The 27981-nt window shown below is 42.8% G+C and overlaps 5 protein-coding genes across 7 annotated transcripts; 2 read left to right on the top strand and 3 right to left on the bottom strand.

The window, feature by feature from the left end:
• Positions 1-153: 153 nt before the first annotated feature.
• On the bottom strand, positions 154-2955 carry noxred1 (NADP-dependent oxidoreductase domain containing 1). The gene is made up of 6 exons (XM_062397504.1): positions 2676-2955; positions 2392-2576; positions 1051-1231; positions 800-954; positions 502-700; positions 154-385 (listed from the first exon to the last, which is right to left on the bottom strand). Exons 1-6 carry the CDS (start codon positions 2831-2833, stop codon positions 154-156), a joined length of 1110 nt encoding a protein of 369 aa, XP_062253488.1. The 5' UTR covers positions 2834-2955.
• A 388-nt stretch (positions 2956-3343) lies between these two features.
• On the bottom strand, positions 3344-18274 carry atg2b (autophagy related 2B). Of its 3 annotated transcripts, none has more exons than XM_062397889.1 (43): positions 18219-18274; positions 17112-17525; positions 16847-17009; positions 16573-16725; positions 16389-16491; positions 15976-16138; positions 15706-15885; positions 15501-15597; positions 15229-15393; positions 14965-15116; positions 14710-14821; positions 14337-14574; positions 14082-14244; positions 13866-13958; positions 13559-13747; positions 13147-13420; positions 12932-13040; positions 12647-12848; positions 12221-12363; positions 11762-11919; positions 11470-11645; positions 11242-11392; positions 10929-11131; positions 10228-10308; positions 10030-10136; positions 9850-9942; positions 9689-9759; positions 9522-9598; positions 9249-9419; positions 9011-9143; positions 8739-8938; positions 8407-8636; positions 8202-8319; positions 7931-8122; positions 7752-7853; positions 7576-7654; positions 7289-7493; positions 7142-7211; positions 6975-7057; positions 6731-6852; positions 5892-6046; positions 5022-5171; positions 3344-4590 (listed from the first exon to the last, which is right to left on the bottom strand). In XM_062397889.1, exons 2-43 carry the CDS (start codon positions 17271-17273, stop codon positions 4360-4362), a joined length of 6219 nt encoding a protein of 2072 aa, XP_062253873.1. In that variant the 5' UTR covers positions 17274-17525; positions 18219-18274; the 3' UTR covers positions 3344-4359. The 3 variants fall into 3 exon arrangements, with proteins under 3 accessions (XP_062253873.1, XP_062253872.1, XP_062253874.1); XM_062397888.1 differs by having other exon boundaries at positions 18101-18242; XM_062397890.1 differs by having other exon boundaries at positions 15519-15597; positions 18101-18242.
• Positions 18275-18322: 48 nt separating this feature from the next.
• gskip (gsk3b interacting protein) lies at positions 18323-21733 on the top strand. The gene is made up of 3 exons (XM_062397892.1): positions 18323-18541; positions 20346-20590; positions 20681-21733. The coding sequence occupies exons 2-3, from the start codon at positions 20348-20350 to the stop codon at positions 20837-20839; spliced, it is 402 nt and encodes a 133-aa protein (XP_062253876.1). The 5' UTR covers positions 18323-18541; positions 20346-20347; the 3' UTR covers positions 20840-21733.
• A 631-nt stretch (positions 21734-22364) lies between these two features.
• LOC133961849 (NPC intracellular cholesterol transporter 2-like) lies at positions 22365-24996 on the bottom strand. Its single transcript, XM_062397210.1, has 5 exons — positions 24849-24996; positions 24533-24636; positions 23582-23689; positions 23316-23488; positions 22365-22896 (listed from the first exon to the last, which is right to left on the bottom strand). The coding sequence occupies exons 2-5, from the start codon at positions 24612-24614 to the stop codon at positions 22810-22812; spliced, it is 450 nt and encodes a 149-aa protein (XP_062253194.1). The 5' UTR covers positions 24615-24636; positions 24849-24996; the 3' UTR covers positions 22365-22809.
• A 491-nt stretch (positions 24997-25487) lies between these two features.
• Positions 25488-27683, top strand: isca2 (iron-sulfur cluster assembly 2). Its single transcript, XM_062397209.1, has 4 exons — positions 25488-25600; positions 25805-25964; positions 26835-26950; positions 27042-27683. Exons 1-4 carry the CDS (start codon positions 25539-25541, stop codon positions 27214-27216), a joined length of 513 nt encoding a protein of 170 aa, XP_062253193.1. The 5' UTR covers positions 25488-25538; the 3' UTR covers positions 27217-27683.
• The last annotated feature ends 298 nt before the right edge of the window (positions 27684-27981 follow it).

Genomic DNA, 27981 nt, shown 5'->3' with positions numbered 1-27981 from the left:
GGGAATGTTTACCAATTGTGATGAAATTCTCTCAAGGCGTTCATGTGATATCGTGTTTACAAGAGCAGGGCAGACACACAATCTTCTAAAAAATAGTCCTCCAAAAATAAAACATATTACAGAGCACCTTTTATTCAAGTGTATTCTCGCATATTACAGTACAATTTTCTCAACTTTTGGTGTGACATGAGGGACACAGTCTTCAAGCTGTGATGGAGAATATAAGATTTGCTTTAAAGTGTGAGTGTGTAAAGTTCCTGGTGTCAGCAGCAGGGATTTATACGCTGCAGAGACGCACTGCTGCACACATTCATTACTTAACAGAAACTTCAGCAGTGGTGTCTCCTTGGTCTGAGCATCAGTGAGAGAAATCCAGGGAAAAGGCCTTAAAGGAGTACAACAAATAAAATCATAATTGTCATTGAAATTTGTGTTTGAATTATTATTCTTTCTGATGTGGCACACGAGCAGCATTCTGTAGCAATGCAGTATTGTACTCACTCATCTTCGCGGAGGGAGGATGCATGAGAAGAACCGATGAAACTGCTCGGGGTTAAATGCACGACGTTCGTACATGTCCCCTCAAAGAGTCTGTTTATCTGGGAGAGAGCGTCACTGGATCTCAGACCAGCAGAGGTGCAGATGTTCAGCAGGCTGCACAACACTGCACACAGCCAGTTCTCGCTCAGAGAAATCCCATCTATAGGGAGTCACAAGCCAGATCAACAGGTGAGAGGGACATCAATTATGTCATGTAACATGACAAGTTCAAAGTTTACACTCAGTCGGCATGATGTACCGCTCACGGTGAGAGGACACGATGCCTCTATCAGTGAAGGATCTTTCAAAGCCATGGACAGAGACGAGCAGGAGAGCCACACGTCTGCAGCGTCACCACCCACAAACTCATACTGCGGTTTCAGAATGAAGTCGTGTCCGAGAAGCTCAGCCAATCTGAAGAAGAAACTCACAGAAGGGATGCGTTCACTTAAAATACTTAGAATTCTAAAATCTAAAATAAGCTGTATATGTGCGTGAATGTGGTGGCACCTGGTGACAGGCACAGCAGAGATGAAGCTGTACACCAGGCAGTGTTTTGACAGATAAGAGCGGAGATGGCCACAGACTCTGGGGAGGTGAGAGGGCAGACAGCAGAGGAACAGGACGTCTGCCCATGCTGCCAGTCGGCGATTGTCGAAGAAACACTCGACACCGGTAGGGACAAATTCCACTGAAACACAAAAGCAACAAAAAAGATAGATTGCATGCATTCAGGGGCGCTGACAGAAATTTTGGGCTGTGCGACAGACACACACACAGGTATATAAGAACAGTGTAAGCATAACAATATAAGCAATACTTTTTCAGTTTGAATTTAAACTCGGTTAGACTCATTTAAACTTTTTAGTTCAACATACATATTTGTATGCATAAAATTAATAATTTAATTACTTATCAAATTCCTTCCATTTTTATTCAATATTTAGGGCCCGAGCACTGACAGGCCCTGACAGGCACTGACAGAGAGTAAGGATAATTATTATTATTTTTCAGGCAAATGGATTGGCTTTTTGGGGGCTTTAACATGCTCAAATTCTTTCCAAAAATTGCTGAAAATTTGAAAGTGGGGAAAATTTACTTTACATTTATTTTCTGTAATTTTTTAAATCTAATTAAAGATTAAGATGAATTTACCTCCTCTGCAGAAGCGGACTGCGCAGAATTCATTAAATTTCATTACATTTTATTTTTTCATTTTTAAAAAGACACAGTGTAAGATATAGTGCAGTTAATAGGTGGTTATGGTCCTGCCAATTTTAGGGGTTCAGTATCTTGCCAAGGAATCTTCACCATGCAGAAAGGGAAGAGTGGGGATTGAACCGGCAACCTTCTTGTTGGAGAACAACCACTCTACCCCCTAGGCCAATCCTATATTAATTATGTACCTGTTCATAACCATGAGAAACTAAGCACAGGAAGAAAATGGACAAATTATTGTGTGTGTGTTTCTGTGTCATTCTATGCTGTATTTGATACACATTTCAGAGAAAACAATTGTATTTTCTACTTTACTACATATATTTGACAGCCTTACTTAAAAGTTGCTTTTATATTTTTGTCAATTTGAGTATCCATCTGTCTATCTATCTACCTACCTATCTATCTATCTATTTATCTATCTTTCCATTACTCCATTACTCTCCAGAACATTTGTTATTTGTATAGTACATTTTCACTTGCAGAGAAGAAAATAAAAAAATGTATTAGTATTTATCAGGCAACATAAACCAACGTCTTTACACTGGTTCATTTAATGCAAGTTTCTCTGCTTCAGACCACAGACCTGTTCACAGTGCTGCTCAGACTTCATGTTAATGTTGGTGTATATACCTGCAGATTTAGGTCTTCTGGTGGAAACCTTGATATGTGATGGTGTGATGTCGGTCATTTCCAGGAGGGAGAGGACTAGCTGTTTACCCAGGTGACCTGCTCCCAGTATCCCCACAGAGAGGTCACCATCTCCTGCTGCAGGTGTCATAGCAGAGGCCCCTTGTGGACACTGTTCCCAGTGTCCTCTGAGGACACGCCCACAAGGAACAGTATCACTGATTTACAACAGCAACTTTTAATGAATTTTAAATGAACTGTTAATACTTGGAGTTGTTTTAAATCACCTCAGTGAACGGACGAGTTTACACAGGTACAGAGCGTGCGCGCAACCGCTAAACGTCAGTCCAGCCGCGCGTGCACGCAGGTGTATTACCGTCTTCTCATCCTCGGTGAATCCAGGGTCAGTGGTCAAACTGTTCAGACCAGCAGTGACGTCCTCCATCTTCCTTTTATATAAGCTTTCAACTTTATATGTAGTCTGTGGTCTTAACTCGTTTGACAGCTGATGAAAGAGAAAAGCTACACATTGTCGTAAAACATGCTGTTGCCATGCCAACAGTAACAACTTCCGAATTAACTGGCTACGTATTTCAAAATAAAGTTCACCAAAACGCTGCATGCTTTTCAGAATAGAGGCAAGAGCTATGTTATTGAACATAAAGAAGAAATGAACAGATATTTTCATCGAAAACAAACAGAAGATCTATTGACATTTTACATTTTTGTTGTCAAATGGCTATTAGTCCCATTACGTTAATGTCACTCAGTAAAGCACACGTCCACCAACATTCCCCTTATAAAACCACATTTAAATTCACTAGATCCCGATCATTATTTGTCATGCTCAGAAGAATGGGACGTGTGTACAGACAGACAGCTGAAAACATGATGCCTCTGGTCAAAGGCTGTTGCCGTGACAGAGGCCTAAAAACAAGGCACAACAACCACACTGCAATGTGGCAACTGTTTTTTAATTCCCTTTCATGCTTTTAATACAAATTCAAGAATCAACTGTACACATATGTACAAGAAATATTCTTTGCACATAAACACAAAAATTAGCAAATCAAATATCTGCAACACGACATTTCACGTCAAATACTAGTATTCAAAAAGACACTGGAAGAAAAGATTTTGAGCAGGACATTAGGACTCGGCTTGAACATCTTAAGTCGACGTTGCTCCTTTTAAAAGACTGTGTCTACAATTTGAATATGTGAGCAGCAGACAGGAAATAAATCGTTTAAATCTGTTATTGAATGTTGAAAGCAGCTTCTCAGGACAGCATATTGTGTGAAAATTTGATCACAGCTCAAAATAAAATTGTGAAACTTCATCACTAATTTGGTAAATCCTCTCCTACATCATTCATTTGGGCAAGTAAACCTTCAAGTCACTTAAAACACATTCAGTCAGATTTGTCATCTTGTATTTGCATGAAATGTTACACATCGGGACTATTTACAGTAAATAACAGGGCCCACATACAGTACATGTTATATAAATTAAGAGTCATTACACCTACAATATTAGTGTTTGTCGACACCGAGTGAGCGAACGTAACCACACACAGGACCTGTAAACAAAGCCGTTGGGGAATGAAGCAAATGGTTGCACTTCGTGAGACAACAGCGTTTCATGAGTTCATATCTAAAATGCCATTGTCTAATCTACAACAGATCATTATCCACATAGAGACAATGTGGCTCACAAATGAATCATTCTTCAGACATCCCTTTGACTGGACACACAGTTGGACTATGCTGACAACCATGAAGGCACTGTGAGGGAACTGGTAAGCTGACACAAGCTCATAATGCCACGAGATGAACAGTGTGTTTATTTACACCGGGGCTGTGATGAGCCTCTGTGATGTTCCTCTTAATCTGAGGAAAGTCTCCAAGTCTCCGTTTGTCAGCCCTCGCTTGTGCACAGTCATGGTTTTCAGGTGCGATGCGGCAACGAGAATCACTCCTCGCCCTGCCTCCACTTCTGCGATTCCTCCTGGCGAGCGTCGGGGTGAATCTGATTCCTCATCCCACCCAAAACGTTGGAGGTGGCCTCGGTGGCCATAATGAGAGGCTTGACTACAGCTGGCGGCAGCTGGCGGAGAACTCCACCCACTGCCCCCGTCATCCCACGCTGCTCGTGCTCCCGGGTGGCCGTGTCGTAGATGGTCAGTGCAGTGTCCGTGATCCCCTGTAGATGGAAACAACAGACTTAATACCATGAACTGCAAATAAAGATGGACGATGGAGTCTCCTCTTCCTCCTGATGTTCAGAAAAGAAGCCTGGAGAGTGAAGCCGTGGTAACGAGGTCGTGCTGATACACTCACTCAACCAAGAGGCAGTATCAGCTGTCAATCATAACATTTCACCCTGTTTTTATAGCATTGAAAATGTTTATTAAAACCAAATAAACTTGAACATACATCAGTGTGACCTACCTAAAATGTATTTAACAAATATTTTGACTTTTCAGTTTGGTCCACCTCTGGCTTCACTTTGGGGGAGCTGTCATGTCATCCATCTTAATATACAGTCTCTGCTCAATACACATCAACAACAGCGTTTCTTTCCATTGATGTCACTACAGTAGGAATATTCATTTCAGGTTCAGGTTCATTTACCTCTTTTACCACCGTGTAGGCTTTGGCCACACCTTCTCTCAGGTCCACAGGCTGATGGGACAGTCCGTAATGAGAGAACCGTTTTATCCTCTTTGAGTCCCTCTCATCAGGCACTGGAGAAACCATGTCATAGGCCGTCTCTGCTGCTGCCTGAAAACCAGACCAAACTGTGAATATCTTTGTTTCTTAATGGAAATGAATCAGGATTTCCCTTTAATTCCCATTAATTAAAATGTGGACTGTAGACGTCCCCCACACTTTCACAATTAATCAAAAGTATTTTTTACATTTCTCATAATAACATAAAGATCTCTTAATGTAGTGTTGTGTACCGTTAAGGGTTTCTACAGATCTCAAAAAGCAAAATGCAAGACCACTACCCCATAAAATTCAAGATTAGGTAAAGTAGTTGAGTAGAAAATGACCCTCTGACCAGGGTGTGTGTGCAGATGATCAGTTATCAGTTCCACGTTGGTCTTGTTTGTACTTTTATTACAGCGTATTAATATCTGTATTGTTGAGAAAGAACTACACAGAGACATTATGAACGACCCACGGTGCAAAAACATTTCTCTTAAAGAAAATAAAAACACATTTTAAAGAGCGAATGAGAATGAACAAAATGACTATTTAAGATCTAGTATGATATATCTTAAAATATTAAATATTTTTCAAGGCTGAAAATTCAGATCAGTAGAAAACCTGTTCACTTTGGAGCTGTACATATTGATTCACTCAGCCTATCCTCTCTCAAACAAATCGACAAAAGAGCCATCTTTCATAGTCACAACACTGATAGTGACCATGACAGAATCAGTGGGAAAAACTGTTAATACCAACTGTTTTGTGGCAGTGGAGCGGCCTGTTTACCTGAATGGTCCGCACCATCCTGTTGGTGAGCTCCAGAGCAGCCATAGCGGTGGAGGTTCCAAAGGAGGCGGTGCCACGCTGAAACCCGCGAACTATCCGGCCGTCCTTCCTGTACTGCTCGATCGGGAGCCAGACCAAGTCCCTGAATCCCTGAACTGAACAAAACAATCATCTTAAGAACAGTGAAACACAACAGCTGAGAGATACACCTGGATAAGTAAACTCATAAACTGTCCATGACATTCACAGCAGCTTATCGATGGAATCATGGATTACATTTTGTCCCGGCTTCAAAGAATCAAACTAGTACTTAGTCTGGCAAAAAAAAGGGAATCAAATTGTATATGTTAAGTGTGGGACCAGGTTTAGCTGGAGAAGCTTAATATCACTGAAAAGGCGTTTTAAGATATGAACTCGGGAAACTGTCAGATAAATTAGATCGGGAGTTTTCCTTTTACATATGAAAAAAGCAGAAGATGTCAGATGTGTTCACAACAGGATAAAGCCCGAAACATTCACGTGAGGGGCTCTGCCAATGTAGAGCACGCAGAGGCAGGACAGGCCGTGTACATTCTACTGTGGAAATCATGTGATTTGTTGACAGCACATCTAAACCTGCCTTATTGTCAATAGCCCGTGAATCTCAATGTCTTTCAAAGTTGACATTCATTGAATTCCCACATGGGCTCACAAGAAAGTGGGCATAGTTTAGTGCCTGTCTGGATGCCAGTTAATACTGGTTTTACTTATTGCTTTATACCTAACCATGTACATTCTGAACATATGTGTCTACAAATTATAACCATTATAACCAGATTAAGATCACATGCTGTACTCACCCAACTGTACCAGTGAGTGAATTGGTCCGACACCACCCAGCAGACCTGGAAGCTGGTTCTTCCTTATGTCATTCAGCCATTCGTTTATTGCATAGGAAAACAGCTTATCTACACCTAACAGTCTGAAAGACAGACGAGTATTGGAAAAACACATGTTATTTGTGAATAGTGAATTAAAATACTTGACATATAACATATGATGGTGTTCTGAAAGACATCTGATATGTTACTGTGATACAAGTACCCTTGTCTGTAGCACAACTGCCTCAGTTTCAGCTCTGAACAGTTCAATTGTGTCAACCCGATAATGATTCCTGCAAATGTTCCCTGAAACAAAGCAGATATCGAGTTATTCACATATCACTAATAACCTAATGAGGAGTCAATGCAAAGTTCTCTGAGACATTGTACCTGCTCCATTGAAACATGTTTCCCATGGTAATCCAAGCGAATGGGAACCTCGGAGGTAAATCGGAACTCCCTTATAAGAAAGAGATTTGATCAAATACAGAAACTTTTCCCTAATAGTTCCATTATTTGTTTTCTTTAAACACTGACCTAAAGAAGATGGGCTGGTCTTTGAAAGAAAGAGATTCATTGTCAGTGACCTCTTCCCTCCCAGATGTGGAAAACCCATTGTGGCTCAAACGTCTCTGTGCAGGCACTGAAATGATCGGTGCCGGGTCCTGGCTGTTGCCAGCGAGCTTGGAGAAGCTGCAGGAGATCTCGGGGGCAGAGGATTTCTTTGTGGAAACACAGAACGCTGCAAAACAAGACAACACAAGCAGCTATTAGTAGAAAGTATGGTTTACAACGAGTGTGTGTGCGTGGATGATCTGTTTTACCTTCTTGAGCAGGTGGTGAGAAAAACTCAACTTCAGTGGCAAGACTTGTAAAGAAGTCCTTCAAGAAGAATAGTGCGTCCTTCAAACAAACAACAGGAATGTCACATAAATATATATAAATGTTACTGAAGATGCTGTTCGCCACAGGAAAAATGATCCGTATGTGATTCTTGTACCTGATCAATATTGAGACGAAGAGGCATCAGGGAAACACGCAGACAGCACTCCTGAGGAGCCTGGCCCGACTCCGGACACATGTGCAGTGCTTTAACTGTCAACTGAGAGGAAATGCACACAAGACATTACACCAGGTCAACCCTTGACTGGGTTAATGTGAACATGTTGCCTTACTCACCATGTTAGAATGGGCCTTGCGGGGCATTTCTTTGCTTGAGTACAAGTAGAGGAACTTATTCATCTGTGAAGTTGCCAGTCGGTCTCGAATTTCCAGGTCCTGTACGACAAACACCTGCCGAGAGACTGGCTGATCCCCTGCCGACCCAGAAGCCACCTGGGCCTGTGGGTATACCTCATGTTGAAATCTCACCTGAGGTAAAAGAAAAGGTGGTAAACAAAGAAATGACACATGTCATTTATATGGTCGGTAAATTGTGGAATAACTTTACCTTGCTGAGCTGAATCTCCATCAGGACATCAGGGTTCCTTCCTTTTCCACCTCCTGCCCGACCTGGAGCACTGGCCTGTCTGACTGGAGTTTGAGAGGGGGAGTTATGAGGTGTAGACCTACAAGGCAGAGAGAAGGATACAAATTAAACATTCCATTTCCCCTTGAGCACTTTCAAACATTTTTGGCAATATTATATAGCTTACCCGCGGCTTCTAGCAGGAGACGCTGAGAAAGTCGGACTCCCGAAGTCTTTCCCACCATAAAGGTGCCAGATGACAGAGATCTCTTTGATGAGGTAGCGCACCTCTGGGATGGGAAAGTTCACGGCTCCGCGACTGGGATCGGCCCCATACAGAGGCTGGCTGAAGTGATCTTGTTTAATTTCCACTGGGTTTGAGGTAAGCTGCTTTACCACTGGCTCCTGATCACGATCCTGAAACAAATTTTTCACAGTGAGACAACATAAACTTAAAAAAAAACAGTCAATCACTGTGTTGAAACTGGGCTAAAGCCGTGTGAGAGAATATATTCAAACCTCTCCTCTGGAACCAGGTGTTTCCAGGATACAAAAGTCATCCGTCTCTTGGGCAAGGCTCGGGACAGGAGTGATGAGAGGAGAGTGAAGCATGGGGTAAGTGGGGCTGGGATTCTGATTCAAATTCCCACTCTCATCTGGGAACAGGAACAAGTCTGAGCGAGGCGGGTCGTGGTCATCATATCGCTCCTCCAGTGCACCTGCAGATGTGTGAAACGTTACAACATCTCATGGACACAGTAATTTACAATTCTGCTGAGCCAAGACCTCACCATTCTGCTGTATCCCAGGTGTATGCTGCCCATCAGTCTCCTCCATCGCCTCACTCATCAGATCCTGCAAGATCTGCTGCTCAGTTTCAGCAAGCAGAATGGTCTGAGACGGGGGCCGGCTGGGAAACTCCGCCTATTCAAAAATATGCTCAGACTAAGCAAACATGTCTGGTAGGGATTTGAATGGTATTTTAATTATGTAATACTGTGTCATAATTAGTGGCTCTGTTGAGCTGACCTTGGATCTATGAGTAGTGCTGCCATGCTTTGCCTCTGGTTCTGCGGTTGGCAGCAAGTCTCCATAGCTGGCAACATACTGGATGAGGTTCATGAGGGCGGCGCAGGAATCTGAACACGTTCGGATGTGGATGGCGTCACTGGAGCAGCGCAGCTCAAATCTCGGCTCCACCTGTCAACCAACATACGAGGAAAATATACACAAATTACTGATCCTTTTTCATGAGACAACGTCTGAAATGTTTGAGGCCATTGAGATACGGACAACTCTAACCAATTTTCCATCCACTCCAGGTTTGACAGCTGAAATCCTCAGCTCCAGTGTTCCCATGTCGACCACTTGGACATAGTCTGTCACAAAAACCAACAGAAAACACTGGACAAAACTGCATTTGAAACAAATCAAATTGTTTTTCCCGATCATCACTGAAGATAACTTACCACGTGCGAGATTAACAGAGACTGCATTACTCTTGTCTGAGAGGAACAGAGCAGCTTCGTCCAGAATGATCCTGAAAATAACAGCAAATCTGTCTAAAACTCAGCTTCATGTACATCTCTCAACTTCGTACTCGTGACATAACCAGGAGACTGTCTAATACCTGAGTGTTGAAGAGGAGTGGTCTAAAGAGAGGCTGCTGGAGATGCTGAAAGTCTCGATAATCAGCAGTGACCTGAGCGGCAGGTAAAGGGGCCTGTCAAGAGAAAAACACATCCCACATGAGAATAAATGGATTAACTCGTGACTTTGAAATGAGTTGGAGTTTTGAGGCGTTCTTCACCTGTAATCTAAAGAGCAGCTCCATAGATGTAGATGTAGGGTGGTGACAGACGCTGGAGGAGCGTAACCCAACACGGGCTCATCGGAAATATTCAGGAAGTCAGCAATCTGTTGGCAATAAGATCACAGATGTCTGAACATTGCATGTGAATGTGAGAGAATAAAAGAGGTGTGTAATAGTTAGAGATTTTTTTCTTACCTGGTCGTTCCAGCCCAGACTGAGAGGGACAACTCTGTGCTGAAGGGTTGCTCCTCTCACTCCGACAGCAACAAGAAACTCCTGAATGAACACACACACACGCACACACACACACACACGCACACGCACACGCACACACACACACACACACACACACACACACACACACACACACACACACACACATAACCACAGTCAGCGGCAAACCTCAAAAAAGCTGACCGATACACCTTAAACACCGGTTCTGCCTAAATTGTGTGACGCTGGACTAAATTTTATGTTTTGGGAATAAATCAATAATCCATTTGTAACTTTTTCTGGTGGTTCCCAGCACAACATGATGGGGCAGACATCCTTTGTAATTCCTACTATGGCAGTTCAGGATTTATGCACAAGAGTAGATCCAGAAAAAGCATTCATTGTGAGTATAGCTCTATCTACAGGGCAAATGTGGCCATGACAGTCTCACATACTGACAAAAAAAGACCAAACAGACGAAAAACTGTGTTACACAACTTTGTAATTAATTTTTTATCAATTTTTCTCCAATATTTTTTTTTTATCCCGCCTTGTGAAATACTGGCTCACTTTATATCTTCAACGCGTAAAATATGAGTCGAATTATGCCTGGATTTTTGAAAGTGATAAAGTAAGAATGGTGTCTTCATAACAAAAACACAGTGAGTGATTTGATGCTCCACCTTGACGTTGCGCTCTGCACTCTGTGACGAGATTTTGACAGCGACAGACACCATGCTGCGGGACTCCAGTCCAATACCCTCTGAGGGTGTTGAGGATCTCTCAGGTGAGGTCTCTGATTGGTAGATAGTTGGCTCAAGCCAATGGGGATGCGTCCTGCACGGCAACTTGATGTCTGAGACAGCGGCTCCACCATCCATAAGTCCTGGGATCGATGAGACAACAGAGATGAAACCAGATTACAGTATTTTTGTGTGCATTTTAATGACACATTATTAATTCGCAATAACATATGTGAAGACAAGCATAGTTTACCTTGATGATACATGCAAATGCTACTTGTGTGGAAGCAGATGTAGTGTTGGTCTTTATATCCCTCATACTGCGTGACACTGAACAGCACAGCGTTCTTCACCTCCAGCCAGAACTCGCCATGTTTGTTTTTTAGCACAGTTTTATCTTCCCTCTGGAAAAAGAAGATGAAAACTCACTGACTTACACCTGTGGAAAAAGTGAGATATTTAAAAATGAACGGGATCTTACCTTAGAATTAGTTTGTAGAGACACCAAGCCATGATTGACACTGAGGATGACGGAAAACAAACTCTGCGACGTCTTGCTCTGAGCTTTGGGCTTTTTCTTCTTACGAGACCTGAGGCCCATGTCAGAGGCAGGAGAGTAATAGTGCATGTTCTCCTCCTCTGAGCCGCTGGTGTCCTCTAAAAGCACAACACAGAGCATGTCTATCAATGATTAAAACATGACCTCATACCACAAACTTTTACCGCAGTACTGAAAGTCTGTAAAATCATGTGAAATGTTTTTGCAGCCTCACCCTCGGGTCCGGTAGAGCGGAACTGGCTGAAGCTGTCCTTGGAGTAAGTGTTGATCAATTGACTGGCGACAGAGAGGCTAACGCCATATGGCATGCTCTCAACGGTCTCCACTGGAGAGGGAGCAGTGGGCTCCCAGAGAAGCAGGTCATTATTTATCCTAGAACATTTTGGACATGGAACAAATTAAGATTGCCTTATTAGAAGTGTCTTACAGAGGAACTAAAATCACTGGACATAAACTTGGCTTCAAATCACTTCCGATCAACAGATAATACATTTTCCGCTACTATAAAAGGTTTATAGATGTAAAAAGGTGTAAATGTCAGATCCTTTACTAGCCTGCAGGATATCCCAGAGTTAACCTAACTTTCTTTTCATGACAAACCTTATATTTAACTTTGTTCAGCTGTGCTCTTATTGCCACCCTGTCATTTAATTTACTTTGATAAAATCCGTACCTGTTGTGTAGTTTTTCATAAAACGTCTTGCTGGGCAGCACCAACTGCACATTGGGGAGACAACACTCAAGGATGAAGCGAGAGTTGTTCATGGTTTTTTCCTGAAACTCTGTCATCTCACCAACATCACCAGGAATGACCATCTGGAATTTAAAAATATAAAACAAAACTTGTAAACATGAGCTGATCACAACCTGCTCTGTCAACAGGTCACGTATGCAAAGCACTACTCGTGTCTCTTCTTTACATAATGATGCATTAGTCAAAAATATTTGAATACATCAACTAGAGGCTAGCCTTAATGCAGAGGGCAAAATGGGTCAATGCTGTCAAAAAAAACTCATTCACTTGCACTTCAGCACAAACAAATTTGACGACACATACATTTCACTCTTGGATTATTGTGGCCTTTTAGCCATGACCCACCTCCTCATTCTCATACATGACCCTACGTGAAGAGAATGGTGATGGCTCTGGTTTCCCAAAGTCACACACATCCTTCAGTGAATGAGCAGCCCCTTCCTCCTCTTCCTCCCCAAGAGAATGATCCTCAGCCCCCTCGTCATCCTCAGCTGTCACACGCTCAAGGATTGAGTGGACCGCCGTAGGGTTCATCTTCAGCACAACCCTGCTCAGAGAAAATAAACACTGATGAAAGATTGCCCTATATGGACATATTCGTTTGAGAATGGTTTGGGTGGGTGAACGCACCTCGGCCAGTCAAACTTAACGCTTTCAGATGATGTCATGTTTCCGTCCATGGTGTGGGACACCCTGAGGAATCGGGCAGCTGGTTGATCTGGCTCCTCCTGGAACTTCCCTGTTGAAATAGAGAAAAAAACACAGAACTTGAGGAGAAGTTGCTCCATTAGAAAAAAATCTTTAAAGCGCAGTTTGGAAACATTTTCCTTCGTTGGCGCACGTACCTATGAGTTCTCTAAAAGTGAGCTCCATTTTTGTTTGGTCAGGTGAGCTCCCACCCATGAACTCTGTTTTTACTTCCAGGTCTTCAAACTCCAAGTAAAGTACTTCCTTCTGCAGGGACTTCTTGAACCAGGCGCCCCTCTCCTGATCTGAGCGCAGGTCGGGGATGGGAAATCGGACTGCAAGGCCGAGCAATGGGGCATTTACAGTCAGTGATACCTGACAGTTGGTTGGGGTGTGGCTGTCATCGAGGAAAACTTCTGTGAAGGCCTTGTGCTGTGGAATTAGTTTTGAAACACAAAGATGTAGATTATATAGTGTTGTAGAGGATATAAATATATTTTTATACTTAACGTTTTCATATTTCTAAAAGTAATTTTCATCTTTGATTATTAGTTTCTGGGAGGGCCTTACCAAGCTGACATGTTTATTATAAGATGTATACATATGGGAGGCCATCATCTCTGTAGTGACCAGCTTCTGAGGTTGTAGCAGCGAGTTGAGCCGGTCTACGATGCTGATGTCCAGCTCAGATCGCACCGGTCCCAGCTCCACCAGGATCTCAGCTTTCCGGGGAATGGTGCTAAAGCGAACCTGGCCGCCCTGCGCAGAGGACAAAAGGCCTGACTGAGTGAACGCATGAAGACCCACAGATCCTTTTTCTGCATTTATGTTGTGTTGTGTTAGTGTGCTTTCATATTAGACTAACAAACAATGTTACCTGAGGGCCCCTGCGCTCAGCCTGTTTGTAAAGCAGGTGAAGGCAGGTAGTTAGCGGTGCATCCGCACTGACTGTGGTGTCGAATGTCAGGAGCTGAGTTGTGACAGAGAAAACAGTGAGAAACACTACTAACATCAAGCCAGCTGCAAATGAGAGAAAATGCAAATGTATAACCAACTAAAGTTCAGTGCAGTGCAAACGGCTTGAAACTCTTACCTCAGTGTACTGCATTCCTTTTTGGGAGCCACCAATGACACCCTCCGATGGGAAGAGACACTCCAGGAATTCCATCTGGTTTAGAGAGACGTCAGTGCTGAAGGTCCGTAAGTTGGATCCCTGACTGTGCTCATAGTTTATCTTCAGGCCCTGGCCCACAAACCTGCAGAATTAAGCCCAGGTCAGACAGATTTTCACAAGTTCAGATCATGAACCTGACCTTGCTTAAGAGGAATTAGTGAAAATGAAGTGTACCTGAGGTGATCATGAGGACAAGCCTGATTAAACACTGTCCGAGACTGAAGGAAAGCAGTGGGCGAGAGCTGGCCCACCATGCTGAAGAAGTGTGCAGCCATGGGGCCAAGGGGCCTAGGGGCAGCATCTGGTGGTGGCAGCGGGTCGATGTGGAGGACAGAGATAGCCAGGCTGCTAAGTGTCAGCCTCAGCACCAGCTCTGGCCTGGACTCATCACCATGGGCTTTGGATGGATGGCCTTATATAAAACAGTGGCAGATCAAATACATACAGATACTATTTTAGAAACTAGCCAGGGAGATAAGTTGGACTAGTATTTAATGGTTACTTGAGTAAAATATGTTTTAAAATTAAGTTATATTGCTATACTTACAGGCCAGTCTGAGCAATTTTTGAGGGAGCTGTGAATCCCGTGAGTAGACGAGTGTTTCATTGGCCTGCTTCTCTCTGTGTCGCGGTACATCCATGTAATCATCCCACAGAGCCTACAAACGCAGATATGATGAAAGATTATAGTAGAACAGCAACTCACATTTCAGTAAAATATTCTCACCACACAAGCTACAACACATATAATTTAAATCAATTTCTCTTCATATTTTTGCGTCCGTTTGACTTTAAGACTCACTGTTGGGTTTCTAGAGGGAGACTCTACTGGGGAGGCAGAGTAGTTGCTGTTAAGTGACAAATCCAAGTCAACGGTGGGTGGTTCTCCCAGAGGAGGGAGGGACGACAAACTGTGAGACATGTCCATGTCGGCCATGGAGAAGAACACATCATCTACATCAGCAACCAGAAAATAAAGGAAAGGACCATTTTCATTAGACAGATGCACGCATGACATCTGGCTTGTAAGAAATGATGGGGTTGGATGATGGTGCTTCAGTCTGACCTCGACTTGACACAGTTCTGGTGGTCTGACTCTCAACGAGGTCGGGGTCTGCTCCTGGCACAACAGTTTCCTTCTTCAGACAGCGGTTCAGTTCCATGTGGAGCCGGTACTCATCTTCCTGCTGCATCGGTCGACTCTTTCTGTCCTTAGCCCATTCCTGTGCACCTTCGCACAAAGAGCAAGAAACACATGGTTTGCTCCATTTCTTTAACTCAGTTGTAATACTTTTACCCAGTTTGATCCAAATTATCTATCAACAGATGGGTGCTCACTTCCACCAGAGAACGCACCGAACAGGTCCAGGAGAAGATGAACTTGCCGTGGGGACAGCAGGAAAATTAATGTTTCTATATGTCCGACAACATCCAGCTGAAAAGGAAGGCAGCCTCATTACTGTCTTTAACCAATGTGCATTATACTGATATAAACTCAGGGACATTTTTTTTAATGTTGTAATTAAAAAATTGTTCAATTTACCTTTGCTCCAGGCATAGCTATATTGTTTTTCAGAGTGAGGGACAACTCAATTTTGCCATCAAGGCTCCCAACCTGCACAGGTTCAAATGGTTTTGTGGAGGATACAGGCTCTGTGAACTGCGGATGAGGCTCACATATTATTTTGGGATTCCAGCTGGGGGAGAGCTTTGGCTCAGTTTCCTATAAAATAAAAGAGCCATTTTTCAAATTAGGACTTATGCATACAACTCTTTTAGCTGTTATCCTATTTCGAAGACTCGCTACACCAACCGTTGGAGTTGGTGATGATTTACATCCAGCTCGAGACACGTCAGAAAATTCATCCCAAAATATGGTGATGCCTTCCATCTGCAGGTTTTTATGTGCAAATGTAGTCGGCTGATGCACATTCACACTCGAGCTCTCCTCGCCCGTCTCATCACAGTAAACAATCCTGAAAGCAACAACAGAACATGTTTAACTATTTTTAGATGCAGCCCCTTTGAATAATAAAAGCTTAAATAATTGTCTCTATGTTTCCTCCTCAGTAACATCATTCCCTTTGTAGCTGATTCAAGTTAAGGATTTAAGAGAGGAAATTAATGTGGTATATTGAATTTTATCAGGATTCAACTGTTTTGTGTTGATTTTTTTTCAAATATTATGTTTAGTCAACCGTTGTCCGAGTGACCATGCAAACTTACTTGTTAATTCGTATCTCAAGAGCAATTCCAGTTTTAGAATTTTCCGGAATGTGTTCGACTCTGAGGACAGTGTCTACAAATGTCACTTTGACCCTCCTCAGAACTGCAAGCGAGAAAATTTGCTTTAAATTCATGCAAAACAAGTACATATCTTAAAATGTTGCTAGTGTTATGATCACATTACCTGTCTCTATTGTTTCTGCAAACTTCTCTAATCCCTCAAAAGGCTGGAAGCTCTCTCCCATATCATCAGTGAGTTTCTGGCTCAGACATTCTTTGGCGAGCTGCATGCTGCTCGTCATGAAACTGGACCAGTACATGGGCTCAGTGCCAGATGCTGTGGTGATAAAAAAGCATTTGCTTTTCAGTAAAATGAACGATCGCCTATTTCTCAGGCGAGAACATAACAAACTGTTTTTTCAACCCTTTTTGCACAGATAGTGTTGTGGTGACCTTACCCACTCTCGGCCTGGGTCTGAGCACCATCTCCAAACCCTTGACCTCTAGCGCACAGTTTTCCTGTAGCAGGGCAGCCCATGGAACCGTTAGAGAAATTGTCTGGATGAACCCGGCGATCACTTCAAAGGGGGCGTCTGCCGTCTCTAGGAGCTCATTGAGAGACTGAAGAACAAGACATAACAATGCTGAAGCTTCTCTCCATCCAAGCAGATTCTACATTAACATCAAATGAATTTGCCTGAGGTATTTTCACTCCACACATACCCATTTATCCAATGGCACTTGGGCAAGTGTTCCAGTGCCTTGATAGAGGTCCAAACTGAGCTGATCCAAGCTCAGCTTCTCCTGCAGGAAGTTGCCAAGGTAGCGGTGCAGGAGGTACCTGCAGGCTCGCTTCTTGATGGACTCCGAAAAGGGCCACGGCATCTTGAACTTAACAGGTGTACAGTACTCAGGCAATGAAAGAGATTCAGAGGCTCCGCAAACCCAAAGGCTCCTATTTCTCCGACGGCTGTGTATTAATCGCTGGTGTCACGGTTGTGTCCTCCAGTCGACTTAAAGACAACAAGAAATGTTGACTTCAAACATCCTCCATATCCCAGGAGCAGGGACCCTTCGGATGATGTGTCGACACTCAGTGATGTGTGTGGGGATTGGTTCGACTCCAGTTTGCTGCTCCTACCAAAACACACACAGACACTCGCTGTAATTTGACACTTGAGACACACAACATGAGGATTACACAAATTATGTTTACAATACAGGCAAATACAAAAAGGAGTGACTGAAAACAACTGAGTCACGTTGTAATATAAGTTCATAACAATATAGTATACCTGACCACGTATAGGTCACTACAACCTGCCCAGTGTTATTGTCAGCACATGTTTACCCACAACATAAGCCAGGGCACACAGGCAAACGCGCTTGCGAAATAGCTGCTAGCATGTGATAGTACTGACAGTCAATAGCTGTTGACTGGCAGTACTATCACATGCTGTAGCTGTATTTACTTAAAGCTGTCATCGTTATCAGGAGCTTCGCTGACTGCTGGCTCAACAAAGGCACGTCGTAAAGCTAACTAGCCGTCTGGCGAGCGAAATGCTAACGCGTTAGCTCGCCCATGAACCACTGCTGTCGGCTGACTGACTGTGGGCAGGTTAGCGTTGCCCGGCTAACGACAGGCTAATGTTGTAAGCTTGTTAGCTAGTTAGCCAGCTAACCCAGAAGCCAACAATTCTCAAGTCATTTACCATCGCAGCACAGATGCACTTGAGTAGAAGAACACACTACGCGTCTACACGACAGGTCTCTGAGTCGTCACGCCCGAGCTGAGCAGTGTTGAGGATGCCAGCGAGGATCGGAAGTTACCTTCCGACTGAGTTGTTTACAAACACTCTCATGACTCCGCACAGACCCGAGCCCACACTGCGGGGTGGGATGAGGCAGTGACGTCACAATCTGGAAGAGACGCCTGCTCCACTGGACGATCACCGGGTCGAGAGAGTAAACTGTGAGGTCGAGCTATCTGTCTAGATCTTGATTTACACACTAAAGAAACGAGCTGGAGCTGTTTGGGAATCAGAGCTCGGACGCTTGAACGCCACGTTTGTCCGCTCCTTGTCCACACAGCCCGGAAAGGGGGCTGGAGCAGGAAGCTTCCACAAGCCGGAAAAAACCCAGGCAGCGAGGAGGTGAGCGGAATGAGCGCAGTTGGGTTAGACATCATTTTCAAAACAAACTAACATCAAACGGGATTACAGCTTTGATTATTTTATTATAACATGTACAAATAAACACGTAGAAATGGATTGAAGCATGTTTAGTAGCCGAAATCACTTTGCTAGCTTGAAACGGGGCAGAGACTTAGCTTGTTCATTCTCCCAGAGTTTATGTTATATCAACATAAAGCTAATGCTTGCTATCTAGCTAGCTAGAGGAGACCAGTCTATGTGACTATATGAATGAGCTGCTATATAACAACTCATCCATAACTAACTGTGAGGTTTGTGAAGACAGTCACCTCACCTATCTTGTGTTAGCTAGCTTAAACCTCAGGGCGGCTCTGAATCCTCAAGATGTCGCTGTGATGTTTTGTATATGTTTACTTTAAACTCACGTTCATGTTGTTAAACAGGTGGTGGACTGAAGTGCACTTGTAGTACTAGTGGTGATGTTGTGTAACGAATTTAAATTTACTAGAGTACTGCTTCTTCCTGGAGAGTTGACCTATTTGAGTATTTTATTCCACGTTACCTCGGTCGAAAGTTCTGGCAATATTGTATCTTTTTTATCCAACTACATCTGTTTAGTAGCTCTAGTTAGGGCCGAGCGCTGACAGTGGCGAAGGCCCTATGGAAATTATATGATTATAATTATTCATATTGTCTGCCAAATGGATTGCCTTATTTGAGGGCCTAAACTTGCTTGAAAACTCACAAGTTTGCAGAAAATTCAAAAGGTGTAAGTAAGTTATTTCAAATGGGCGTGGCAAAATGGCTCAATAGCCCCTTACTTAGCTTTCACCAAATTCGGTACATGTGTATGCGAAATTTTGATTTAGTGGCCATTTTAGAATTTTACACGTTGTGCATTTGAACTAACTCATCCTAGAGCTTTCATCTGATCAACTTCAAATTCGGTGAGGGTTATCTCACCAACATTGGAGATTAAATCCACCTTACTAATAATTTTAGATTGTCACACGGTGTGACCGAGGCCTCAAAGTTTGATTACACTCCTTTGTTACACAAGGTTGTTGTACCTGCATAGTGTCCGTTGGCCTAGATTCCTTCGATGTCTTAGACGTTGCAAAGGTGAAAGATTTATACAGTCTGAAAAGAAACAATAGTGTTTTTGACCCTAATAGATGAATCTGTATGTAGTGATATCACCACATACTGGCAACAGGAAGTAGGCTTCGTTTTACAACTTAAATTAGATTTACATAAAATGTTCACGGTGTGGTCTGAACCTGATGGAGTGGAACGTGATCAGTGGGCGTGAGCCGACTCGCCCGGTCCCCCGACATCTCTCTCTCTCCCGTGGGCATATCAGGTCCCGCGTGCGCAAGCTCTCGGGCCCGCTCATAGCCCTTGTTTCTATTTAAAAATCCAGTCTTATAGGAAATACAATGCATATTTTCAGATTTGTCTACTTTACACTCTGAAATTGTTCGAATCACCTTGAAAAGCTACAATAATTGAATGTCACGTACACACGATGTAATAGGAATAATGACTAGCATTTAAATTTTCCTCTTAAAAGATGTTTAAAAATCACTGCACTTACAGAAAATAGAAGTCACAGAGAGGTCAGATGCATGTGTGGGTTTCTCTTCGGTTTCCAACACATGTTGTGCTGAACTGTAGAATGAAAAGACAGCAGTTTAGTCGGCCCCTGAACTACTACAATGCTGCTGACTGTTACACAAATATTTAACCAGGGAGAACTGTCATTTAGGCATTGAGCAAATTTCTTTCCCTTTTCCATTGCAAGGGATGGAGATAGACTGTCAGTCCGAGGAGGCCATGGTCTCTTCATTTGACGATGACTGTGTCGGGCTTGGTGACGTCAAAGACATGAGACTGGAGGCAGAAGCAGTGGTGGCCGACGTACTCTTTGCCGTCACAGTAATGCACGTGTCATATAGTCTCAGCAGTGCGTTGGACGTAGCCTACATCAACGTGCAAACGAGAGAGGGAAACCGGTATTGTCTGGAGCTCACAGAGGCCGGACTGAGGGTAAGACACGGTGGTTTCTTGTTTTATTCCTCTTCAAATGCCCCATATAAGGAACATTTTACATTTAATAACTCATTTCCATCCTAACAGGTGGTGGGCTATGCTTTTGATCAAGTGGACGAGGATTTGACCAACCAGTATCATGAGACGGCTTACTCCCTCCTGGACTCGCTCAGTCCGGGATACAGAGAGGCCTTCGGGAACGCTTTGCTGCAGCGGCTGGAGGGGCTGAAGCAAAGTGGACGATAAAGAAACAATAACCAGGGGACTTGGATGCTACATTAGATGTTCAAGTGAAAAGGGGCTGACGATGTTGGTGCATTTGGACATGAGCCAATAATAACCACATCTGGTCCAAGATTATAGCCTATTATGTGACAACCACCTGCCTAGCTACCACTCCAATAAGCTGTACCCTGCCCTAACAAGGTTGCTTTGTTTCGAGTTCATATCATTGAATGGCAACATATGATACTTCAGAGTGTGCTGTTGGTACGGTTGCAACATAATGGTGTTGACCGAAACTGTGGAGAGATCTTCCAGCTTCCACTTGTTACAAGTTTGTAACTGTGCAGGAAAGAAGCAGCAGGTTGTACCGGTAGAAGTTCCTTGTCCTCCTCCCCGTCTTCTGCCCTGCCTGCACTAAAACTGTGACCTGAGGATCTCTGCTCTAACATACTCAACTCCTTCTCATTCAGCAGGTGTCTCAGTAAAAGAGCCAAAGCTATATTCTCTGCCTTAATGATCGACTTTTGGTTTGAAAAGTGCAAAATGAACCCATTCCTGAAAGGAGATCGTTTTTTTGTGGGGCTGTCATTTCACAAACTTATTTGAAAGTTCTGATTATTTTGTAAACAGACACCGTATTTAATATTTTAATTTAATAGGGTAATTTTGTCCCTCCATATGACAAAGTACATTATATTTCAATTTTTTTTTCCCTTAACATATAAACTATTTAACACAATGCAAATCAGTTTATATTCAGCAATGATTTCTGGAGTTTACTTTGATTTATTGAACATGTGACCTGGTTATGATCCCGCCTAGGTCTTTTCCAATGTACTTTAAGTAAACTTGTACCTTCCATTCAGTTTTTCCTTGCTGCTGGCCTTTGCTCTGATCAATAAAATCTCAGAAGTATTTCCAGTTCTTTTCTGTGCTGTTAAGTCTTGATCTAATTTCAAGACAGATTTCTAGCCAAAGCTCTGAACCAGCTGGTTCTGCAAAGCTCAGTTGAGACAAAAACAAGATAGCAGCTCCAACGTCCTCACTGCTACTCAGTGATTGCATTAGCAGCTTCTTAGGGACAATGAATATCACTAAGAAAATTAAGTTAATCGACAAACTCAGTTTGAGGTGTTGAAAACGAAACTGTTGTAACAAGTCTAACATTTAACAAGCTCACATTGAGAGCGATGGTTAACAGCTCATTGTAACATGTTAAGTGTGTCAGACACTTTCCAACTCGTATACCAAATTTGAAGGGTAAGGAATTACCCCCCCCCCCCGATTACGACACCACAGGAATGCACAATAATGTAGATTTACTTTATATGTTGGGGTGTTGGTGACATAAGCTGCCACGATACCAGCCAGTCACAAAACCTTATTACAATAGCCGGGCTTCAACCAGTAGAGGGTATTTGCTATGCACATTTAACCACAGTTTATAATTCCTAATGTAGAATTGCACTTAAATGTCAATTTATAGGATTTGAATCTTTAAAAGATGATTATCATCTTAACAGTTTTTCAAACAGTGCAACTTGGGTACACATTAGATTTCTTTATTAGAATTTATTTCATACAATAGCACAGTCAGTAAGACATTTTACAAAAGCTTTAGTAAAGACAAACTACAGTGTGCATCTTGTCCGACTACACAGCAGCCAGGAAGACGGGACATGCGTGGTAGTGGAATGTAGATAGGCCGGGTCATTGACACAAATATCAGCCGTATTCTTACTTCACATTCACGCCTCTTAAAAATCAAATGTTCAGCCCATCAGAGCAATTATCAACTGTTTATTTCAGCAGGATTTTAAGATGCGTGCGTGAAAAAATCTTGCAAACCAGAGGGAGAAATGCATCTTAAAATCAATTTGACGAATGAATAAAATGTGAGCGAATCATTTAAGTTCTTTAGGTTTTTACTCAACACTGAATCCCTTTTAAAATTAAGCCCCCATACATTAGTGTGCGGTACTGTTGCAGGTTTAGCTCACAATCTGAACTGGGAACCTGATGCAGAACAAGTCTTTTTTGTCGTCGTCTCTCAGTTCCCACTCCACCACCAGCTTTATCTGTAAAAAAGCAGAAATGGAGGCGTTAATGGTGAACCAAAACGGTGTCTCCGTGTAAAAATAAGTCAAGAGGAAGTGAGAGAGAGTGAGAGAGAGAGAAGTGGACAACCACCTCAGTCAGATGACAGAAACTAGTATGCACCAATTTATAAAACAAAAAACTGAAAGACATCCCATCTGAGGATTAGACAAAATATTTTGCTATGCAACAAGGACAAAGTTCAAACTTTCCAATTGTGAAAGACAGTCAATACAACAGCTTAGTTTTTTGGCCTTGAATTTTTTCATAGCCGTAAACAATGTCAGTAATGGCCATCAGATTTCTAGTAGCAGCATGCAACAGTTAATATTTATACCCCACTCTATGAATATGTACAATACATTTTTACCCCGTCCCCCCCGTCACATGTTGTACTTACAGCAGGATACTCCTTCTTCACAGGTAGAGAGTTGAGATAGTGATAGGTCTGCTGCTTCTGGATGGGACACTGGATTCCAGACTTGCATCCATCTTGCACAGGGATGGGGAAAGGGATGGGAACTCCAGCAATAACACCGTGAACCAATGCTGTGCTTGTTTGGCTCTCTACAGCTACAAGAAAAAATGACATAAAATCACAAGTCTGAAGGAAAAAAAAAAAAAGTATAAATAAATGTAATTTTTCATATCAAACAGTCCACTCACCGCTGCTGAAAGTCACATTGACACTGTAGGCCTCTCCTTTATGGAGCTGGCATGGCTGAGTGGCACAAGGGTTAATGTCCACCACGGTCACTTTGCCAGAGGGGGAGCCTGAGGAAATGCAGAGGCAGACTCTCAAAAAAAGGCAAATTCTTATAGTGCTGCATCACCGCACATTTCATTAAATGACTTCATTCCAAAAGTATCTGACTCAATCTGTTAAGGTTTAACAGAAACACAATTTCAGCTCACTTGTCATGAGAAGCACAACCAATGGTTAATTTCATCTGTGACCCAAGAGGAAAATGTGGACTAACTACATTTTAGTAAGGCACATGAGGGAGTTGGTACTGGGTTAAGGCTCATAGTACATTGTTCATGGGAACATGGCAATGCGTCAGGTGCAAGCTAGTGTTGAAACAGTCGGTCGATTTAAACAGGAAGTGGATAAATAAGTCACATTTGACGTGCTTCTCCAATGTAAGGTTTCCGGTTATCCTGCTTAAAATCTGTTGGGGTAGAAGTTACCGTTTTTAGAGTGCAGGTCAAACTAAAGAAAACATGACCTCTGGAACACATTAATATAAATCGCGTAGAATGTGTGTAAATTAAGGTGTAAATCAGTAGTCAGGAAAAGGATAGGTAAAACTGTAATGAAGCCTCAAATGTGATTGTTAATTGAGGCAATCTAAAAAACGACCAATCAACCAGACTTCTCCAATGGTTGAAGTGGGACATCTTTGTTTTTGAAAAGCTGCTTGAACCAAACGTCACATGTTAAGACATGTTTGTGGTCCTGGGACACTGAGTTTCTTTGGTCCTCATACTTCAAACGTTCATCAGCGGGTTTTGTAATATTTTTCTGATTGAAAACACTTTGACGGGGGGCATTTAAACTTCGCTTTAAAAAAGGTGAGTAGAGTGAAGTCAATGGGTGTGTCAAGTGAAACTCACCGCAGCTTATGAATTTGACCGGCACCGCACAGGTGAGGCCCATCAGGCAGAGGAGAACCACGAGCTCAGGCCGGACGTCCATGTTGCAGTCTCTTTGAGTGAACCTGCGAAGAGGAAAATATACACAGAGCACCCGTGAGAGGAGTCAGAGCAAAGGGTTCCATCACGTGACCGCTTGTTTGTGTCCCTGCATGTTACAGATTACAGCGTTTAAAACAACAAGGAAACCACGTTCACGCTCGGTGACAAAACAACAGAGAGCTCAACAAAATCGACAAATGAATAGAAATGACGAACTCGGAGTGAACAGCTGTACCTTGCTGGGGCGATTCGGTCTCCGTCCGGACAGGAAATGCTCCCCTATTTATTTCCCTGGGTCACGAGAGTGTGGGGTACGCCCATTTATAAGAACACGGTGTTTGATATGCCCTAAATGTATACTATCAGGCATGAAGCTATGGTGGCCGGGACTGTCTGGAGGTATCGGCCATTGTTGCCACACAGTTTGGAGGCAGCAGTGTGATTTCAAGCCAATCATTGAGCTGAAGTTCAGAGACTATTTGCGTGTGTTTTCTTAATTTATCCACATTAAGAAAATAAATTCACAACGCACTGTTGATCTCTCTCAGCCACCGTATGTAGCACTTATCCTGATCTGTAATTGTCAGATTAAAGCCTCCCATTTCAAACTTAAACAATTATCTGTACACTTTTGCTTTATGTAAATATTTGATTGCTGCGTCTTGTCGATGGCTGCATAAACAGCATGGTTGGTGGCTGTGCCTGACAGACCAAGCGAAGGGGATTAAATACCCCAATCGTCACGCAGTCAAATCCATTCAAAGCGCAATGCCCTGTGACGGGCAGGTACATTGACGAATCAATTTGCCGTATTGTGCTACATGGGCGTGTCTCTTCTACAAGACAAGCATCTAAGCCAATGACAGTGCGATAGGTTTTCTCGTGACGTAAAGCGGGTGGAGTTAGAGAGCGTTTGTTATGAAAGATGTCATTCGTCAGAGGAGCCTTGATAACTGCGTCAAAGTCAACAATGTGGAGCTTCGCTAGGTAACCCTCAGTTATTTAATATTCCACACATCACTATGGAAGTCGCTGAATCAAATATTATCATGGAAACGATTTGTTTAGCGGAAAAATAGTTGTGTGTCTAATTTAGCCAGCTAGCTTGTGAGCTAACCGCTAACTAACAAACACTACACGTCCCTCCGCTCTTCCACGATCTGATCCTCGCGCTGTGTTGATGATTCACAGGTCATCGACTCTGCTGAACAACCTCCGCGTGAACCAGCAGCTGCAGCGGCTGCCCACCAACACCCCAGCGAGGCTCCAGCGCCTCAGCAGTGCCTCAGCCCAGCAGCAATCGTCGGTGTCAAATCCACCTGAAGTGCTCCTCACTGAGTCATGCGTGAAGGTCAGCAGATAATCATGACTCGGCATCATGCTCCCTGGGTCTGTGTATGGACAAGGGTTCGTTTCAGTGTCGAGGGTCTGAGCCAGGGTTGACAGTGGAGCCAGTGAATGACCTCATGATGAAGTGTCATGGTTCCTGTACAGCGGAAATATGAAATACCACCACACACTGTCAATTACTGCACTCACCGTATAAATGATACCTTTACATTTTCATGTTGTTTATGATGAAGATCTGAGGACTCCGACATTTTTAAATATTGTGAGTAAAAGTGATCAGTATTGTGTAGGAATCTTTCATTTCCAAACAGATGTGAATGTTTGGTCATACAATCTTGTCGACAAGCATATACAGTGTGTAACCTTTGTTTTGGCTTTATATGACTTTAATGAAGTAATTGTTCATCTGGTTACCACAAAGTCTCCAGAAGATTGTGTCTTCTTTGCAGTTCGTCAGGCTATTATATCATATTATTCCTAAGCCTGGCAGCTCAAGCTTCTGATCTCAATATCTGTATCGTATTTCATAACTTTTCAAATTGGTGAAGTTGTGACTAGTCATAAACGTCTTAGTTCTCCACATATAGTTTTTGGTTTTGACTCATCAAAGCCAATTATGGGTGTCGCCAGTTATCGTCTGGTGTGTGATGTGTTGAAGGAAAGCACATGATCATGAGCAGCATTGTTACTTACGTTTGTTGCATTACAACTGGTGACCGCGATTGATCAAAATACAAATGTACAGTAGAAATCTAAAATGTAGTTGAAATTAAACCATTGCATGTTAAAAAACACTTTGTCATACAATCAATGAATGTTGTTGTGTTGACGCGTTTGGGCTTTTGTCCTTGTCTCCCTTCTTTCAAACCAGAGGTTGGGGGAGATCATGGTGAAGGGCGAGTACTTGAGAATACACGTGGAGGGAGGAGGCTGCTCCGGGTTCCAGTACAAGTTCTCTGTGGATGGTAACAGGAATGAAGACGACAGGTGAACTGACACCGACTCCTGTCACCGTTTCCTGAGAGCCACACTGTATCCCCACTAAAGTCAAACCGTTTGTGTCCCCCTCTGTACCCAGAGTGTTTGAGCAGGGAGGCGTGGGCATCATCGTGGACCAGGACAGCCTGGAGTTTGTGAAGGGATCCACTGTGGACTTCAGCCAGGAGCTGATACGCTCCGCCTTCCTAGTGCTCAAGAATCCTCAAGCCGATCACGGCTGCTCCTGTGGCAGCTCCTTCTCCGTCAAACTATAACCCTGCTTTCCTGTTACCTCCACTAATATGAATAAACACACAGCCTTACCAGTTTATCACATGCACATGATCAAAATATGCCTACAAATAAACTGGTAACTCTGGGTATTATGTTATATTGAACTATCTGTGATATTTTGAAATTCCACGTCAGTCTGCTAATAATTACAAAAAATGAAACCGGTAGATAATCTTTTGCTTTCTTTTTCTTTTTTAATCTGAGTTTTGTTGTTGTGATGAAAGGCAGCGATACTGACAAATCATTGCAGATGGTGAGAGTCAACAGTGTCAACAACATTCAACTTTGTCATTTGAAACAAAGGCCCAGTTGAAGTGTTTATTCAGTGCATAGATTTAACTTTTTATGTAAATTATGTATATAGGACATAAATATATGAATATAAAGAGCCACGCTAAATTATGTTCGTTTCAACTTGAATAAAACTGAGTGAATATGAAATATTTAATCTTCTGATTTTTCTTTGTGTGTGAAAATTTGTGTTTGGTAAACCTTTCGTGCTGGGGAGGTTGTTTATTACTTTCACCAAGGAGGTTATGTTTTCACCCATGTTTGATTTTTAGTCAGCAGCATTACACAAAAAATTTACTGGATTTTCACAAAATCTGTTGGAAAGATGTGACTTCGACCAACAAATAACCCATTGCATTTTGGCACAGATCCATGCCAAGGAAATTGTTATCGCTTTAGAAAGTTGTCTTGATTCAATAGAAGGGGACTGTTGGAGGCGTGTGCTCTCTTGAGTG

The sequence above is a fragment of the Platichthys flesus genome, chromosome 10, assembly GCF_949316205.1.
Source record: "Platichthys flesus chromosome 10, fPlaFle2.1, whole genome shotgun sequence".
NCBI classification, from domain to species: Eukaryota; Metazoa; Chordata; class Actinopteri; order Pleuronectiformes; family Pleuronectidae; genus Platichthys; species Platichthys flesus.
Note: the sequence above shows the minus strand (reverse complement) of the source record. Positions and strands in the feature narration are given on the sequence as shown.

Excerpts from the sequence above, each read along its gene's own strand:
- noxred1 (XM_062397504.1), bottom strand. The coding sequence starts at position 2,833 with ATGGAGGACGTCACTGCTGGTCTGAACAGTTTGACCACTGACCCTGGA. Across the intron at positions 2,577-2,675 it reads AAACTCGTCCGTTCACTGAG|AGGACACTGGGAACAGTGTC; the intron begins GTGATTTAAAAC and ends GCGTGTCCTCAG. Across the intron at positions 701-799 it reads GTGTCCTCTCACCGTGAGCG|ATGGGATTTCTCTGAGCGAG; the intron begins GTACATCATGCC and ends GACTCCCTATAG.
- atg2b (XM_062397889.1), bottom strand. The coding sequence starts at position 17,273 with ATGCCGTGGCCCTTTTCGGAGTCCATCAAGAAGCGAGCCTGCAGGTAC. Across the intron at positions 15,117-15,228 it reads CAGAACTGTGTCAAGTCGAG|ATGATGTGTTCTTCTCCATG; the intron begins GTCAGACTGAAG and ends TTGCTGATGTAG. Across the intron at positions 7,212-7,288 it reads GACCAGCCCATCTTCTTTAG|GGAGTTCCGATTTACCTCCG; the intron begins GTCAGTGTTTAA and ends CTTTCTTATAAG.
- gskip (XM_062397892.1), top strand. The coding sequence starts at position 20,348 with ATGGAGATAGACTGTCAGTCCGAGGAGGCCATGGTCTCTTCATTTGAC. Across the intron at positions 20,591-20,680 it reads TCACAGAGGCCGGACTGAGG|GTGGTGGGCTATGCTTTTGA; the intron begins GTAAGACACGGT and ends CCATCCTAACAG.
- LOC133961849 (XM_062397210.1), bottom strand. The coding sequence starts at position 24,614 with ATGGACGTCCGGCCTGAGCTCGTGGTTCTCCTCTGCCTGATGGGCCTC. Across the intron at positions 23,489-23,581 it reads CAATGTGACTTTCAGCAGCG|CTGTAGAGAGCCAAACAAGC; the intron begins GTGAGTGGACTG and ends TTTTTCTTGTAG. Across the intron at positions 22,897-23,315 it reads TGAAGAAGGAGTATCCTGCT|ATAAAGCTGGTGGTGGAGTG; the intron begins GTAAGTACAACA and ends GCTTTTTTACAG.
- isca2 (XM_062397209.1), top strand. The coding sequence starts at position 25,539 with ATGTCATTCGTCAGAGGAGCCTTGATAACTGCGTCAAAGTCAACAATG. Across the intron at positions 25,601-25,804 it reads ACAATGTGGAGCTTCGCTAG|GTCATCGACTCTGCTGAACA; the intron begins GTAACCCTCAGT and ends GATGATTCACAG. Across the intron at positions 25,965-26,834 it reads TCACTGAGTCATGCGTGAAG|AGGTTGGGGGAGATCATGGT; the intron begins GTCAGCAGATAA and ends CTTTCAAACCAG.